The sequence below is a fragment of the Hemibagrus wyckioides genome, linkage group LG09 (genome assembly GCF_019097595.1).
Source record: "Hemibagrus wyckioides isolate EC202008001 linkage group LG09, SWU_Hwy_1.0, whole genome shotgun sequence".
Classification (NCBI taxonomy): Eukaryota; Metazoa; Chordata; class Actinopteri; order Siluriformes; family Bagridae; genus Hemibagrus; species Hemibagrus wyckioides.
In genome coordinates, this window is record NC_080718.1 from 11,761,710 (window position 1) to 11,780,606 (window position 18,897).

At 39.0% G+C, this 18,897-nt stretch overlaps 1 protein-coding gene across 1 annotated transcript; it reads left to right on the forward strand.

The window, feature by feature from the left end:
- The first annotated feature begins 265 nt into the window (after positions 1 to 265).
- rpap1 (RNA polymerase II associated protein 1) lies at positions 266 to 18,405 on the forward strand. The gene is made up of 25 exons (XM_058399914.1): positions 266 to 353; positions 1,839 to 2,033; positions 2,706 to 2,854; positions 2,937 to 3,029; positions 3,191 to 3,323; positions 3,980 to 4,135; positions 4,304 to 4,522; positions 7,368 to 7,483; positions 7,625 to 7,723; positions 7,862 to 7,963; positions 8,474 to 8,641; positions 8,785 to 8,958; positions 9,435 to 9,569; positions 9,797 to 9,967; positions 10,070 to 10,227; positions 11,145 to 11,315; positions 11,413 to 11,608; positions 11,829 to 11,938; positions 12,073 to 12,262; positions 12,470 to 12,616; positions 13,013 to 13,155; positions 14,688 to 15,456; positions 16,305 to 16,481; positions 17,185 to 17,241; positions 17,329 to 18,405. The coding sequence occupies exons 2-25, from the start codon at positions 1,847 to 1,849 to the stop codon at positions 17,464 to 17,466; spliced, it is 4,158 nt and encodes a 1,385-aa protein (XP_058255897.1). The 5' UTR covers positions 266 to 353; positions 1,839 to 1,846; the 3' UTR covers positions 17,467 to 18,405.
- Positions 18,406 to 18,897: the final 492 nt, after the last annotated feature.

Here is an 18,897-nt window from a genome sequence, read left to right on the forward strand (position 1 = left end):
ATAGATATAAAATGTAAAAATACAGCATAAAGCAATACTTTTACTGAGTGGGAGAGACCACTTCATGTGTGATTACAAAAAAAATGGCAATCATTGAAAGGATATTTTGTAAATAAAACTACATTTACAACTATGCATGGAGACATTTGGGACATTATTTTTAACGGTTTCTGATATAACTATTTATTGTATTGCATTCATGATGAAAAACAAATAGTTATATTAAGGTAATATAAGACTTTTATTTTGAAATGTAACTAACGCCGACAAACCGGAAGTGGGTTGAACATGGTTGCATGTGGACTCTTAGCAAGTTGACGGCTTTGTATTTGTTATAAAGAAGAGTGCAGAAAGTAAATATCTTTTTTCTGGTCTTGACTTATTTCAGATGAAACGCATATCATTGAATGATTATTCATTAACATTGTGTATATGTAAATACCATATTCTATTTCCGCAACTGCAGTAATAGGTTAGAGGTACTAGGGACTGTTAGAGACATCTTCAGAGATGGATAAAGAGCTGAAAGTGGCAGGTGTAGATCGCTGAGTAGTTTTTGTTTGTTATGCCGGAAATAAAGTCGCATTGAATTAACGCTGAACCTATTTGCACTCAGCTGGGTGTCATGAAGCTTGTCGCAATCCCAATTCTTGCCTATTGTACCTATTCTGTAGGAGACAGCTCTGTCTGTGATTTGTCTATCTGTCTGTCTGTCTGTCTGTCTGTTCCACTGCCCGCTGTCTTCCAGATAAGCATGGGTTACCTTACAACTCTGTCTGTGATTTGTCTATCTATCTATCTATCTATCTATCTATCTATCTATCTATCTATCTGTCTGTCTGTCTGTCTGTCTGTCTGTCTGTTCCACTGCCCGCTGTCTTCCAGATAAGCATGGGTTACCTTACAACTCAGTCTGTGATTTGTATATCTATCTATCTATCTATCTATCTATCTATCTGTCTGTCTGTCTGTCTGTCTGTCTGTCTGTCTGTCTGTCTGTCTGTTCCACTGCCCGCTGTCTTCCAGATAAGCATGGGTTACCTTACAACTCTGTCTGTGATTTGTATATCTATCTATCTATCTATCTATCTATCTATCTATCTGTCTGTCTGTCTGTCTGTCTGTCTGTCTGTTCCACTGCCCGCTGTCTTCCAGATAAGCATGGGTTACCTTACAACTCTGTCTGTGATTTGTATATCTGTCTGTCTGTCTGTCTGTCTGTCTATCTATCTATCTGTCTGTCTGTCTGTCTGTCTATTCCGCTGCCCAGTGTCATCCAGATAAGCATGGGTTACCTTACATATGTCAGTCTGTCTATCTATCCATCCATCCATCCATCTATGCCGCTGCCCGCTGTCTTCCAGATAAGCATAGGATACCTTACATGGTTCCTCTGAGGTTTCTTCCTCAGGTTTTTCCTGACACTGTCTTCTCTGACTTGGTCATTAGGGATCTTATTCTGCATTCAGATTCCTATTAAACGGTTTCTTGACCATGTTGAGAACACTTTTATTAACACAGCTATTAAAAACACTGACATATTCTAATGACGTCATTATTTTATTTTTAATCATTGTATTTTTAAAAGTTTATGTTAAGTTGCCTTTATTTGTCACATATACATTACTGCACAGTGAAATTCTTTCTTCGCATAACCCCTCCCTGGGGGTTGGGGTCAGAGCGCTGGGTCAGCCATGATACAGCACCTCTGGATCTTCCGGTCAGCGACCCAGAGCCTTAACCACTTAGCCTTTTGAGAATCACTGGTATAGGAGATATATCAAGAGAACTTAAGATTTGGGCTCCGGGTCTGATATATAAACTGTTTTCCTTCACAGGTTTAGGGATGTTGCGACGTCCCAAGCCCACAGACTCGGAGTTGGACTTGCTCCAGGATCAGGAGCATTTTCTAGCCTCTGGCAGCACACCGGCGGCCAGTGTGACGCGAAGGGCAGATAAACGCAGAGGGGACAATGCTTCAGCAGACAGTGATGAGTCTCATGTGAATCTAAGAGATGTTGTGACGATAGCAGGTGCGTCTTTGAGTGAATCAGCTATTAAACCTTTCTTTAAGTGTGTTATCCTGATTAACACAGTCTCAGATACTAAACTTGTAAACTATGTCTCTCTCACCTGGTGCAACAGACAAGACAATGCAGACCCTCTGTGCATAGAATTACATAGAGTGTAATCTATAACAAGGCTATTAAAATCTAACGTATAGCACATAAAACTCACTACAATTACTTTTGAAATGCTAATTTTTTTATCTCTAGAAATATATGAGCCAAAATAATTGACAGTCCTAAGGAATGTAACCTTTAACTATATCCTGTTTCTCTGCAGTATAAATACTGACTGAGACACTGTTGCAGGCCACTAGCTGAATATTAATGACCTCAGATGCTGCAGAATATGTTTTCATGCCAAGGTTTCTTTTATAACTAAAATGCAGTCTTAACAAGAGTTGTGTACCTAAGCATCAAGTAGGTATAATATGATGTATAATAAAAATTTGGGCAATTACTGTGATATGAAAGTGTAATATGGAAATAACATTTGGTTAATCCTGTGTTGAAAAGCACTGCATGAACTTGTTTGTTTTTTAAGATAATTTTGGTCCAAATCCAGTAAATGTAGCTCATGTCAGCCTTATCTACTGTGCAGTACATTACTGACTGTTCGAAATGCCACTTGATGTGCAGATCTTCCTGATGAGCTTCCAACATTGACTCCTGCACCACCCAAGAAGTCATGTTCCAAAAAGGAGCGTGTACGGTTTGCAAATGACGATCCAGAGGAGCTTCTAGACAGACATGACACTCACATCAGTGCTGTCCTCTCCAAGATTGTTGTAAGTTATATTCCAATTAGTTTGCTAGATTTGTTATGTTGCTATAGATGTCTGGTTACATTGAGCACTATGTGGACTGTAGGAGAGAGACACTAGTGCTGTTCCAGTGTTACTCCCAGCATTCACAAGCACAGCTTTCCCCAAAGTCCTGCATCGCTCTACAGTCAGCAAGCAGGTATGATTTCAACACACAGATATTTTGTAACTGGACTTTGTTTCTAATTGAATCATATCACACATGATCTGTTTATTGTTCTTACAGAAAGTGAGTGGATGAGGTATTTTAAAAACATTAGAGCACCGTTTGTAATGTGTTTTCTTTGCATCCACGGAAAGGAAAAAGCAACCGAAGGTCGGAAAAGTATCTTTGCACGACATATTGCTGCACAGAAAGCTAAAACAGGATCTGGAGAGAAGAACGAGTCAAAGGTCGGCAACACACAGGCTTCTAAATCCAGACCTGTTCAAGGTTGGTGTCTCTGTATTTTTCTTTGAAAGTGTTGGGACCAAATTATTGATATAACTTATTTTCAATTGATGAATAAATGTAATTAATTTTAATGAAAACAAACCATGGAGATGGTTAATGGTCTTATATCTGATTTCGACTGGTTTGTGTTTCACCTCTCCTAACCTGCAGAGATGGTGAAAATCACCTAGATAAATAGTTGTGCATGCATCTTGGGGAAAAAAAAACTTACTTGGAGGGGAATTATTCACAATTAAAAATTTTATACTTAAATTGTGATTGCTTAAGAATTCACTCCAACACAGCAAAACCCCCTAAATTAGTTATTCTGGAAGACATAGCATCATATATTCATCTTACTATTATATAATGAAATATCTTTGTCAGATTTTATAAGCATCTTGGCCCTGACTTTATTGCACTATTTTGCTCCCTAGTGGAATAGAAAAGCCTAGTTCTTTTGTCTATGGCAATTTTAATTTTGTGGGCTTGAGTATACATTTTTCACAATTTTCTGTAGATATATTTCTTAAAAAAAAAAAAAACCTAGCAAACTTTTTAAATTCTGAACAAGCAATTGTCTTTGCTGTATGTAGTCTAAGTAGTCTTTGTAGTAGAAGTCACAAAAGGTGAGTGTGTGTGTGTGTGTGTTGCAGGCACTGCTGATGGTCCCTTACTGGTGTCAGGTCAGGGCCTTGGTCCAGACAGTGCTATGGAAACACAAAAGATCCACCAGGAGAACCAAACCAAGCTGCAAGGAATGTCCCAGAGTGAGATTTTGGAGGAGCAGAAATTGTTGTTGGCCCAGCTAGGTGAAACTGACTTTGCATTATTTTTATTTATTTATTTATTACCTCAATATACTTTGCCTCTAATTTAACGGACTAATATGTTTGCAAGATATTTTTCCTCATTATAATCATTTGTCACTGTGTCTGGTTGAGTGTATTTTTAGACAAAAAATCTTCTCTTTTTTTCAGATCCAAGATTAGTGGATTTTGTAAGGTCACGGAAAGCTCAGAATGCCTCATCTTCCACATCGTCTTCTATCAATAAATCAGTGTGTCCTGACCAATCTTTAACTGAGAGCAAAGCTCCAGCACCTCACTACTCAGACTCAGCACCAGACTCTCAGGAGGTGACTATGGATACAGATGATGAGGATGAAACTGAACCTACTAATCATCAGCCAATCACTGGTGAGCACTATATTAGTTCCTACATGCTGAATCGTTACTAGGAGTAAAAGACCTTCTAGCTAACTAAAAAAAATTTCTTTGCTTAAGGGTGACCAGATTTATCAGCAAAGGGCCAGAGTGGCTGAGGGTTTTGTTACACCTAACAAAGAGTCACACCTGATAGTTCAATGAATTCCAGGATAACTGATTAAACAGGTAGACTCTGGTGTGGTTTGATTTTTTGGGAGGAGAACCTGCAGCCACACCAGCCCTTTGCAGATAAGACTGGATAGACCTGGCCTAACCTAAATTCCCAGTGTTTACACCAGTAGTGTCCTAAATCAATTTAGCATACTAATAATACACCAGAAACTCCTTAAATTTGTTCAGCTGTTTACATTTTTCTGAAAAGTTCCTCATGGTCCAGCAGCAGAATCCCGTACTCACACCGCCATGGCCTGGGTTCAATTCCCAGGCAGGGAACTGAACTGATGGATTAACTCTCAGTGCTGGTCCAAAGCCTGGATAAAATGGGACAGTGGCGGCAGGACAGGCATCCGGCGTAAAACTTGTGCCAAGTCAAAGTATAATTCGACCCTGAAAAGGGAACAACATTTGCATTTATCTGAAAAGTATGGTCTGAATGCACAAACCAACAGAACATAGTAGGGGTCCAGAAGTCTGAAAGCAGTAGTGAAAATGCCTCTATTTTGCATTCTAATTTAATGCAACAATTTTCATTACATTAATTAAATTATTGACAGTAACGTAAATGAAAAGAAAAAATCTAAATGTCCTCTTTTTGCTTTACTGACAGTGTGTGCTTACACATGGACTCCACTAGTGTCTGCAAAAGCTTATGATCCATTATAGATCAAATCCATCCCGGTATTGCCTGAACACGTGCTTCAGTAGAAAAGATCAGGCATGAGGAAAATCTGACCTTCTGTACAAAGCAGTTAACAAAATCAATATCAAACATTTGCATACATTTAAATCCGGACCAGCAGAATCATGAATATTAAATATTCAAGACATGAAAATTTACTTTCTTTGTTTTTAGTATTTCAGAATTCTAAAACCTGTTGTTTTTCCTATTTTAAGTGAAAAAAAAAAATCCCCAAATTTTCAGTGTGCTATCAGACCTCGCTGTTTACATATATTAACTACAATACAGACGAACAGACTGCAGTTCTTTACCAGAAAACACCTTAACTGGAATATACAATTATTTACAAATAAAAATTTGTGATTGCATAAGAATTCACCTCAACACAGCAAAACTGCCTAAATTAGTCCCTCTGGAAGAAGACGTAGTTATAGCATCAAATATTCATCTTGCTAATAAAGAATTAAATATCTTTATCAGATTTTATAAGCTGCTGTGTTTATGGCCCTGACTTTATTGCACTGTTTTGCTCCCTAGTGGAATAGGAACGCTTAGCTCTTGTGTCTATGACACAATTTCAATTTGGTGGGCTGGAGTATTGTGGGCTATAATTCTTGACACCCCTGGTTTAAATGGGTTTTTACTGCTCATCATACATTTGGTTTGGACACAACTGGACGACTATATGAACCATTTTCATTTTACGCTTCTAGAGTAAAAACGCACAAGCTGAGTTCAGGGGAGGCAAGAAAACCTGGAACTCATTTCAGACGTAGTGCTGAATTTGCCATAGACAGCCAAAAGTGCAACAGGAAGCCATAAAAGGATTCATAAAGAGAGGAGGAGATGCCCTGCCATCCAGTCTTGACTTATAGTACTGGGAGTGAAATGGTCTAAGAGGCTTTTAAGTTCGAAGGAGTCGTATGAGGACAACTGGGTAAAAGTGATGATGAGGGAAAAATCAATAACCTCAGATGAATTCCAGAAAAGCTGTGGATCTGCCTCACTGGGATTCAATTTATTATAGCCTAATGCTTTGAATTAAGCTCTTTTGGGATTAATACTTTGACTAGCACATTTGCCTGGATTGGGTGGATCTAAATATCCAGATGAGCACATGTGGAATGATTCTGAAACATTTGTAAGGTTTCCATCTACATAAAGAATGTTTCAGTGGTGTGCAAGGGTAAATTGCTAAAGACCTACCCATAAAAACAGTATCTTACCAAGAATAACCTGAGGGAATTTGGGTTTTTATTTTTTATTTGTAATTTAAAATTGTTTAAAAAAATTCTTTTTTATAGATGGTTCCATCTTGCCTCAGGTCTAGTGAAGTAGTAGAGAGCAGGTATATTGGACCTTACTCCTCTCAACACTCGGAGCAGAAGTTTACGACATTGCATATTTCTTTCATGTTCCTCTCTAAGCTCCAGTGTGTTTCAAAGGGGGCTGATTCGATCTGGCTGATTTCCAACTCTTATTTCCCTTGTCCTAGCAAGAAAGATAACTGCACGCATGCACTAATGTGCATTTGGCAGAGAGCTTTCGGCTGAGCTGCAAGATTCGCCTGCCAGAGCAGAGGCATTGATTTCTATTAGCCTGATTAGTGCAAGCAAGCCAGAGCATGCTCTAATTTGTCTTCAAGGGTTGGAGATAATGGAAGGGTCGCAAAACACATGAGTATCAGCCTCAGTATGTTTGAAGTGGAGAGAAGCTTATTCCTCTTTAGTTTTTCTGGCAGCATTGCACCTATTATTTATTATTCATTATATATTTTATTTTGTTTATTACTTTTCGATACAAAAGTAGAAGAAAAATATAGATAGTTACAATAAAGATAGAAATAGAATTGCCTGTACAAGTAAAGGGAAAATGTAAATAAATATAAAGGGATTACTGGCAGAACAGTACTATTGTGGGGACTATTGTGAATAAAGTGCAGATGTTCGCAATTTTAGTAATGAAATGTTCATGCAGTGGAACAGCTACCAATCAAGCCTGAGAAAGAGTGGCTACACATGGACAAACTGGAACCAGAGAAACTGGAATGGATGAGGGATTTGCCTGCCCCTAGGAAGCAGGGCACCAAAAAGGTAGAAGTAAGATTTTGAGAAATGATAACACGAGTCTTTCAGGCATTCTGCTTGATGCTGTGGATGTTCAAGGAATAAAAAAATGTTGTAGGTTATATTTAGCCAGTACTTTTTACCTCAGAGTCTTGTTTTGTGTGCCAGGCCATGCAGGCACGCTTCGACTTTTCTGGCACCCTTCTTCCCCCGACAGAAGACTTACCCACTCATCTTGGCCTACATCATCATGGGGAGGAGCCAGAGGTCAGTTAATTTAGTTAAAGCATTAGTTTTAGTCCGTTCAGTTCTGTTAATTTCAGCTCATTCCATAATGGCTTCATGTTCACAATATCATCAAAGCTGATAACAAACTTCTTGTTTTTTTCTTCTTTTGGGTTCTAGTTGGCAGGCTACTCATTGCAGGAGCTTTTTCTCCTTTCACGCAGTCAGCTGACCCAGCAGAGGAGTCTGGCTCTGAACACTTTGGCCCACATCCTGTCAAAGGTAAATCAATAAAGTCAGTTCAGTTGACTTTCTTTAAATTGCCTTCAGCTGTTTCAGAGTACAGCTACAAATCACAAACAGAACAAAATGTAGTGGAGGAAAAAAAAATCCTTTCTTTTCACTGAGTGGAAAACAAGCAATGGAGTGCCTGTGATTATATCATGTCATACTGTCTTCATACTGCTGTCCAAGATGTGTTGTTCTGACCATGAAGACTGTCAAGATTCAATTCAATTTTATTTGTAACTGGCCGTCAGGAAGGTTTCTAATCGGTTGTTCCATGACTTTATTACACAGACACCCTAATAGAGGCACTGCTAAAGTCTGTGTTTGTAGACACATGTAGACATGACAATGTAGGAGGAATAAGTGGTGCGGTAAAAGCACATTCAGCATATGCAGAAAAAAACACGCAGCAAAGCTTTAAAATATAAATGTATTCGGAAATTGGAAATTTTTAATTTTCTTCTCTCAGTTCACTTGTTAGTTAGTGTGTCTGTGTTTCCTCAGGCCTGTGCTGGTGAGTACTCATCATGCCTAAAAGGCAACGTGCTGGCCTCCTTGCTCGATGCTGGACTCCTCTTTCTGTTGCGATTCTCGCTGGACGACGGCATTGAGGGTGTAATGTCTGCAGCAGTGCGTGCCCTGCAAGCGTTGCTAGTTTCCACCGAAGATGAGGTAAGGGGCAAATAACCAAAAAATACTGCCTTCTTCCCCTTTATAATTGTTTTTTGAAGCAAAAAGATATTTTTATACATACCATGTATAAAGAGGGAGGGGAGTAAAAAAGCTAAAACTTGGTCTGTGTTTGTGTTGTGTAGGACAATCTGGACAACATGTTTCCCTGGCTGCTAGGGATGGCAGCTTTCCCCTTGGTTCCCCAGCTTCAAAAAGAGGATGATGAAGATGATGAAGGTCTGAATGAGTCTAAAAAGGAAACCGAGAAAGAAGAGAGAAAATTAGATCACGATGTCGCTCAACAGGATGTTATCAAGGTGAGAAGACTGGTAAAAGGTTGAAGAGGAAAGGGGATGACAATTTGATGGCAATTTATCCTGCAACACCCTTTAAGCTGAGGGATGTAGACCATTAGCACAGTACAACAACAAGAGAGGGAAAAGCTTAAAATAACCATACTAAAGAACAGGACCAAATGTCCAAGTTTGGACAAGTTCTTGGCTGTTCACGCAGTGTTTTCCCACTAAATCCATGTGTGTGATTTGTTAACAGTATTTGGCAAATGTGAATCCATTGTATCCCAATAAAATATCATTTGAAGGCTGTAACAGGTTTGCATGTCCAAAATGACCCCTAAAGTTATGCTGGTGATAGTCTATATATTAAGTGTAAAAACACTGTTTTTTTCAGTTACATCTTCCATAATAAACTTACTATGCTGCATGGATCAGTCTATCAAGCACATTCTCATATCAGAGTTGTTTATATTATTATATGTATTTCCCGATCTCAGGGTTTGTTGAAGATGCAGCTTCTGCAGCGGTTGCGGTACATTCTTGAGGTGGTACGACCTTCGCCCCAGACAGTGCTTGGTATTCTGGAGATTCTGATACGAATCGCTCGGCATTCACTCTCCGCCGCTACACAGGTCAACCTTCACCTTCAAGTGCTAAAAATTCTTAATTTAAAAATGTTATCTATGTAACATCTTTTGTGCTTTGCTGAAAAAAACTACTCTTTAATAATTAAAATTTTAGCTACTGAAATAATCTCAGTTATACTTTTCTGTCTGTTTGCCTCAATGTTGGTTTGTTACATCTAAGTGATAAGGTATTGCAGTCCTCTATGTGACCCCAAGGTGTTTGCATCTTTTAGATCCTTGATTGCCCCCGGCTAATGGAGACTGTGATGGCAGATTTCCTGCCTTGCTCATGGAGCGTGCTGACCTCACCATCCCCACCTTCTTTATATGGGTTGCCTGTTTCCAAGGCAATGAAGCTCCTGCGAGTGTTGGGAAGCGCCGGCAGGCATGCCTGTGCAAGAATCGTGAGTGCTGTCTGACTGTACTACTGGACACTGTATGATAACTCAAATAATTATGTTACAAGCATGTATCCTGGGTGTGCCCTAAATCATTTTTTTTCTCAGCTCAACAATCTAGGTGGAAAGGAGCGTCTATCCCGGTTCTTGTCAGTGGAACCTTCAGAGCTTCTGTTGGAGTTCGGGGAGAGTATATGCTGTAGCACTGAGGCTCTGAGGCTCTGGGCTGTGTCTGCAAGCTATGGGCAGGCTTGTAACCTGTACAAGTGAGAGAGACTCTTTCTGCTCTGTAGCTGTGTTATTAATGACCTCTAATTAAGGAATAAATCATATTGGTATGTGTTGTTAAAGGAAAATAATGCACAATTGGTGGTGCCCTGATATTGATTATTTACCTACATAGCACTTCACAGTGTTTTATTCCTCTTATACTACAGTTGTTTGTCAACAATTATGATTTATTACTGAACTGCATGTTGTAATTACTAAACAGACTCAGTTACATTTAATGTTGTGAAATGACTGTGGGACAAGTAATATATTGTGTTATGTTTTTATGTTTATTTAGAAATTATTCTACCAGAGTCCCTTTGATTCAGTCATTAATATAGAAACGGTTACCTATTCAAATAAGTGCATTATAATGAGCCAATAATTAGTCAGCACCATGCCATTGTAAGAAATTAATCACACATTATTAATAACACATTCTGACCAATCAGATTGGAGAATTCTATAGCACTCTGATAAACCTGTCTTAATTTTAAAATAATTGTAGTTTTTATGCGGAAAGTACTTTATATACGCTTAGTTGTTGGCTAATTTCTACTAAAAATGCTATTGCTTTATATTGTATCTAGATTTTGAACATGTATATAACATTTAAATAAGGGAAATACAGTATTAAACGTATTATAGTGTGAATACAAAGATATTAAAATGGGCATGAAGAGTATCCCTTGACCACTCTTTCTATCAGTTTTAACGATCTAAATGTTACATACCACCAATTATCCAACGTCTGTTATCTTTTTGTCAAATCAGCTGTCACTGTCATTATACAATACAGAATTGCACAACCAGTCACACATATGCATAGTATATACAATATCAAGATTCGAGACAGGATTTCACAATTAAACCATGTAGTAAGAATGTTGTAATAATGTTGCCCTGTCTCCAGAGACCTGTACCCAGTGTTGATGAAGGCATTGCAGGCTGCACATAAGCCTTGTGCTCTGTCTGAGCCTCTATTGGTCCTGGAGCTCCACAGAGTGAAATCCCTGCTAGCGTTGCTCACTCAGGTCACACACACTGCTGGCTGCCACCAGGAGCTACAAAGTGGACTGCTGAGGTAAAAAAAAATTTAAAAAAGCTACATTCTTTATATACACAAAAGCCACATTATTGTTATTATTAAAAAAATTCTGATGACAATATTTGTTTGACAGCTCTCAGGGGTCTGAGTGTCTCCCCCCACCCCCAGTGACATGGAGTCATGTGTCTGGGTTGCAGCCCACTGTGATGGGCATACTGAAAGGCTGCATGAGAAAGCTGGATGACCCAAGCCAAAGGTCGAGCACCCTAAGCCTGCTGCCATCTTACCTGATCTATACTGGAGCATATTACTCTCAGCTCAGTCTGCAGGTAAGCAAAAAACCCCAGAAAGAAGTATTACTGCATGTGCCATTTAGTAGGAATGCAAGCAGATTCGTTCTAAAACTGAATTATTATTCTTGTGTATTATTTTTGTCCACCACGGATCATTCTTAATGATAATGCACAGTAAAAAGCTATTTTTGTCAGTCACTGGTCAGAATAGCATTGAGAGGAGGTGATGTGATGTGCACTGCTGTGTGATTGACAGAGTTCATTCCAGCCAGTGCAGTGCCTGCAGGAACTGGAGGCCCTGTCTACAGAGGTGCTCCTTCCTCTCATATCCAATCAGGTCTTCATGTGCATGATGGGCAGCCTCAGGTAAGTCTTTATTTTAAAAATTTTAATGCAGTGAGCTTTTGCTGTGTTTAGTATAAACACAATATCAAGCATCATTATATTCAATGGCTTCTTTATATTGCTCTAATCAAAATTGTGCATCAATGGTCTTTCAGGTCAAGTTCAGTAATATGTAAGCCTGGTGTGAGCACTTCAGACCACACTGTTCCTACTCTGCCAGGGTTGGGCAGCTCCAGGGTTAAAATGACCAGCCTGTTAGGACCTGAATCTCCTCTCCCTCTCTGTACTGCTCTGTTCTATCTACTAGACATCATCTTGACCATCCACCGAGGCTTAACCAAGAGTGTAGGTTTGAATATGTGATATTATTGCACACTAATAGCAAGGAAAATGCCTCATTACTGCAGATCTATCTAAATTTGAATTGCATATAGTAATGATGCTGCTATGTATTCTCAAGTGGTGTTTTTAAAGGTGCCAAAATTAGTGATATCGGGTTGAAAATCATTAACTTTCCTGAGCTAATGATGATCTATGCCTGTGTCTTTGTAGTTCAGCGCTCTTATCCTCTCGGACTCTGTGCTGACTTACCTGAAGTCTTGTGTTGGAGCAACACCCTCAGTGTCTCATTCCAGTGCCTGGATTTTACGCCATGAACACCACCTTCTCTATCTGATACTCCGACTGGCTCATAGACTGGTACTGCAGCTCTTATACAGGCACACATTTGTCTTTCTAGCCTTGTAAAAACCTTACAATGACAGAATTTGTAATGTACCTAATTAATGCCATGCCACTTTTTTTAAGCTTTTGTTAGTTCTCAGCCAAATATCCTCACAAAACCTATCCTTCCCTCCAAGATTAAAAAACATGCCCACACACACTGACTCACCAGCTAGTCATTTAACACTCATAATACAAATTCACATTTCAGGCCAATTTATAACCTGGCTACAGTTTTTATGATTCTCTGCTTTCTAAATGACAATTTCAATATTTATCGTATTCTGTCCAATCTAGCTAATTTAAAGTAAAGTGTAGAATACTATAATTCAATACTTGTTTATGTTTTTCCCTTGTGGCCAAAATTTTTAGGTTCCTGCTTACCCAGAGGTGAAGAAACATGCTTCACTTTTTCACCAAGTTTCCTTGGCTTTGCTCTCCTGGCTGTTACCTGGAAGTGAATATCTGGCACATGAGCTTATGTCTACTATGATCTTCAATCAGGACCTCTTTCCGTGAGTTTTATTAAAAAAATTTTTTGTTAGCGATTAAGTCCCTCACTTTATTTAGCCAGTCTTCTGAGCAGCACTTCCATAACCACCATTATAACCAACATTATATAATCAAATTGCTAGGTAACTGCAACCTTATTCAAATTTACCTGACAGTAGTATTTTAATGCTCGTAATACCTTAGATACTTTTGCTGAAATATATATTTTGTGTTTCAGTGTATGTCGTACTACTTTGCCCTGTTTGTGCCTGTGAAATTGGAGAGGATTGAGTAAGCGATTTAGTACAATGTGCTGAAGATTTTCCCATTTAGCTGTAGTTACATCCAGTTGGTGGTTCTTCGTTGTGGTTTTCCAGCACCTACTAAATTCACTAATAGAAATGGTGAAGAGAAACTTGCATCTTGTGCAGTCATTTCTTTTACTCATGCTAAAGCATTTATGTTTTTAATTCTCTTGCAGCATTCTATATAGAAATTTGAGCAAGGCTGTCATTTTTAATCTGGAGCATTTTTCACTTGACATCTGCACAAGACATCAGGCCTTGTTCGTAATTCGAAACATATTTTCATTTCATGTAAAGTCATTGTATCTGCTGCAGTTACACAATATTTTCACAAGAGAGCAGCATATTATACTTATCGTAGCGGACATTATTCCTAGCAATTATTTCTTTAAGTGTTTCTACTGTCTCTGTGCTCACTCAGTAGGTTTTACAACATGGTTCAGAATCATGACATGTAGCCAGTTTATGGTTTTAATTAATAATGTTTAGAATGTGGGGCTGAGTAAAGTGAGTATGTGAGTAAAGTATTCATGCAGTGGGGTCCAATAGTCTGGGAACAGAAGCAAAAATGTTTCTATTTTCCATTCTTTTCTAATTTAATACAATATTCTTATTACAGATAATTTAATCAGCAACAGCTTGATTGAAAAGTAACATCTTTGAAATATTTACATGAATATTAGAGTTTGTTAGTATTTTGTATTTCCCGATTTTGCTTTAATGACACTGTGCACTCAAGCTGGCGTGGACTCCACAAGTTTCTGCAAAACCTTATGATCCATTTTAGATTAAATCTATCGGAGTGTCTTCTGAACAAATGCTTCAGTAAAGGAGATCATACATGAGGAAAATCTGACCTTTTATGCAAAGCAGTTAACATGATCAATATCACACATTTTTTTGTAGATTTGAACAGGGACCTAGAAATAGTGCAGAATTTAGAATAATATATTATTCAAAATATTGAATTTTTTTTTTTATTATAAATATTTCAAAATTGGAAAATGATCCGTTCCAATTTTAAATGGAAAAAAAATCAATGTGGTCTCAGACTTTAGGACCCCACATTAATGTTACATAATAAATAAAAATTGATTGAATGGTTAAAATGGAAGCATGTCTGATATTTTGTGAAAATCTGACAAGTGCTTCTGGGAAGCAACCCAAACAAGTGCATTTTTAAAAAATGACGTAAAGTAATAACAGATTTAGATACAGATATTTAGTGTGACTCAGTGTGTTTTTTGCAGTGAGGCTGGTAGTGGAGGTCCAGAAGCCGCGACCCTGGCAGAGCTGCATCTTCAGGAGAAGTCTAGTCATTCACCTAGCCCTGGTCTCCTCCTCCGTGATGCCTTTACCCAGCTTCCCTCAATCCGTGCCTGCTACCTCACCCAGCTTGCCTACCTGGAGCCTGCTGTGATCACCTCCCGTGAGCGACACCTTGGTCGTAACCCCTGGCTTTCATCTCAGCTCCTCCCTGAGCTCTTAGGCCCTTCACTGCCCTCTGATTGGGCCTTTCTGCCTCTCATCAGCCTGTACGAGCGAATAGGAGTGTCTCAGGGTGGTGGACTGCGGGCCGAATCTCTACCTGCTGGCTCAGTGCAGTCGCTTATGCATTGCCTGCAGTGGCTTCTTGTGCTGGAGAGCTTTAGGGAGCGAGCGCTGCAGCTGGTGCCACCTGTGGCCAAACTGGCACGTCTGGTCTGTGTCTTCCTGTGCTCTAGTGATATCTTTCTGGAGAGACCAGTGAAGGAGTTGACATGGGCGCTGCTGCGTGGCCTGACTAGACCTGGCCGTTTAGAAGCTCTGGACCTGAGTATACCGCCTCCAGGCTTAGCCTCCTTCCATGATCTTTACTCCGCTCTGCTGGCTCAGTACGAGGCTGTGTCCTTCGGCGACTCACTCTTTGGCTGCTTCATACTTTTGCCACTTCAGAGGCGATACAGTGTGTCGATGAGACTGGCTGTGTTCGGCGAGCATGTCTCAATTCTGCGCTCACTTGGGGTCTCGCTGGAGCAGGTGAGGAGCCACTGCTCACTCATATAACTGTCATGTGATGAGATGGAATGCAGTGAGGTAGTCCTGATGGATATCCAAGCTCTATTTCCATCTACATGTGTATAAGTTTTTAAGCAAGGGTTTGTTGGGTGTTTCAATGATTATTAAGTTTAATATTTTTTATATATTTTTGGTAAAATGTATGAATCCGAAATCCGCAAAACCTGATGAATGAAGCCCATCTGCAGAGAAGAACAGCTATGGAAAGCCTTAATTAATATCTAAGTTTTTTCTGCTACATAACATTTGATCTTGCGTATAACTTTGTTTCCTATGCAGATTTGCCAACATCTTGGGTTTGCCATGAAATTTTAATTTTTTAAGACCATCCTAAAACATGTTTCCACTTTTTCAGAAATCAGACCAAATGCAAATAAAATTCACATGACAGAAAAGACTGAAGTTACAGCTAATTTAGTTTTTCCAGTGAATTTGGAAGTCTCTAATGTGAAGCAACAGAAAACAAGACATTGGGACTGTGGTCAGTTTTATCTTTGGCTGTTTGGCAGTACACTGGTGGTCCATTCCACTGGCACAGTGGAAATCGACTTAGTATAAATAAAATGAGTTATTTTATCGTAGCAAGTCTGATTAGTCATTAGACATTTTTACTTTGTTTGGATAACCTTACACAGAAATTTAGTGGTTGAAGATGATAGTGTTTTAAATTTAGTGGTTTAGATACTTTTAAACAAACACTTGGGGCATCACAGAGAACAGAAATGGGGTTGATATTATAATTGACTTTGAAAATAGAAACATTTGTGAAAATGTTATTTTTTTTATACATTTGTGTTTTCTCTTCCTAGTTACCCATTGAGCTAGAGAAATTTACTTCCCCTGCTGAGGACTCGCTGCCTTTGCTGCGGCTGTATTTCCGAGCTCTTGTGACGAAAGCTCTGAGGAGGGATTGGTGCCCTGTACTGTATGCTGTAGCTGTCGCCCACCTCAATGCCTTTATTTTCTCCCAAGATGCTGTGCCACAGGTACAAGAGTGTTAAGAGTAGCTCAGTATTACAATCCAAGGAAAACTGAACAATTCCTCATTCAACTCATTTATTTAGACTTGTATGACAGCTAGTCTCCATAATCTGATGTTAACATTAAAGGATTTAAAACAGATTGTTATTTAACAAAGAAAAAGTAGAACTCAGCACCAATGCCATCAACCAGGCTCCCTTCTTTGCCAACAAGTCTAGTCTTTATTGGTACTAATTTGTATGCCTCAAATACTACTAAAACATTCTCTAAAATGGTTGTATAAATGCCAAAATGTTACCAATTCATCTAATGAAAGCATGCCCCATTTCCACCAGTTCACTAGAAGTGTGAGATACTGGGAGCCAAATAGTTGCTGATTTAAGCTTGTCTTTTAGTAAGTGAGGAGTAGCTGGTTCCTGAGTGACAAAACAGGTCCAGATGTGAATAATGCACTCAGAAGATTTACTGACAAATTTTAGCCTGTTCCCATAAACTTGAAATGTGTACTGTAAGTTTTGTAAATAAAACGACATTTGGACCTTAACAGTCATAGACTTGAGCTACAGTATATTATTCCTTAGAGATTAGTTTCTTTTAATATTGACTCTAAGGTGAACGTGATGGATTGCATCTTTGCAGGTTTTGCCGTTTTAGTGTTTGATGTATGACCATATGGGTCATTGGTCTTCTCCTGCTTTTTTCGTCTAGGAAGTGGAGACTACTCGTCGGAGTCTGCTGAGAAAGACATACTACCTGACAGATGAGGTACATCCCTGCTGTGATTTATCTCTCCACATCTATGTGCGTGTATGTCTCTACATCTCTCTGATACAATGTTCTGGTCTTTTCTAGGTGTTGAGGAGCCACCTGCTGCTTTTCCGTCAACCCCAGCAGCACAGTGAGCTGGGCTTCAGCACATACGAGAAGCTGACGCCCATTCGTGCCTGCAGGCTCCAGAGTGTAATAAAAACCAAGGAAGGAAATGACTGAGACAGATGAGCCAGCACAGGCTCAGTTCTGTGGAGCACATCCACAGCCTTCAGGGCACTGTGACAAACAGACTGAATTTAGTTCTTTAAAAATATCTCGCATAAAAAAAAAATTAACTGCATCTCAGAGTCGTCCCTTTAAAAGTTCGGTGGTTTCTGTCCAAAAGTAGTCACTGATTATTTTAGATTGCAGTTGATATTGAGGGGAAACAAGCTATGCTGAAGTGAACAAGGAAATGAAGATCTCCCTGGTGCAGACAAGTGGCTTTGATTAAGGGCAGAGTAGAAGATTTATCTTATATTGTGCTAATGCCAAAATCTATTGGAGCGGCATGGTCAGCATGTTTTTCTCTTCCCACTTATTGGTGCCCCATGAGCCAAACACCACAAAGACTTGATTTAATTTGCTAAGCTAAAAGTGGAGGCTAGACCATTGCCTGTGAAAAACATATTTGGAAAATTGCCACAGGCCATTACAAAGAAAGCCCAAATTGTCAGTCTAAAGCTATTCTTGTCATTTTAAGATGTATTTTGTTCACAAGCTGGATTTTGATGAATTGTGTTTATCCAGGGCTATGTGTCTATTGATTTACACCATGGCTGAATTTCTGATTTTTTTTTTTTTGATGTGTCTTTGTAAGACCTCGCTCTTCCTCAAACAGTGAGCCAAGACAAGAAAATACTTTTATATGACCCATCTACACTAAATAGCCATAAATTACACCACTGACTATTGAGCATTTCCTTTACTGCTAAGTTTCAGGTTCTATTAATTGATTGTTTGCTCTTGAATCCGAAGCTCTGGGACTTCTGATGACGTAGATATGACTCATTCTCCAGCACAAAGAACTTGTTCCGAAACATGTTAATGGCTTTCTCTTGTACTTTTTCCACTGTATCTTGTATAAATAGAATAAGTGAATCATAGTATGGTCTCTCGCTTATTATCAGTCAGTCATGCATTTGTTCTTGGACAGTAGTGTGTTCTATACATATTTGTTATTTGGATATCATTTGTATTACTTCTTCAGGACTCTTGGTGTTATGCTAGCTAGTAGGAGTGATGAAGTTTCTTAAATTTTATACAGTATGGACAACATAACTCCCTATTGAATATCAACTATCTATCCAAAAAAAACTATATATATATACACTATATTGCCAAAAGTATTGCCTTGACTCGCATATGAACTTAAGTGACATCCCATTCCTAATCCATAGGGTTCAATATGACGTCGGTCCACCCTTTGCAGCTATAACAGCTTCAACTCTTCTGGGAAGGCTGTCCACAAGGTTTAGGAGTGTATTTATGGGAATTTTTGACCATTCTTCCAGAAGCGCATTTGTGAGGTCACACACTGATGTTGGACGAGAAGGCCTGGCTCTCAGTCTCCGCTCTAATTCATCCCAAAGTTGTTCTATCGGGTTGAGG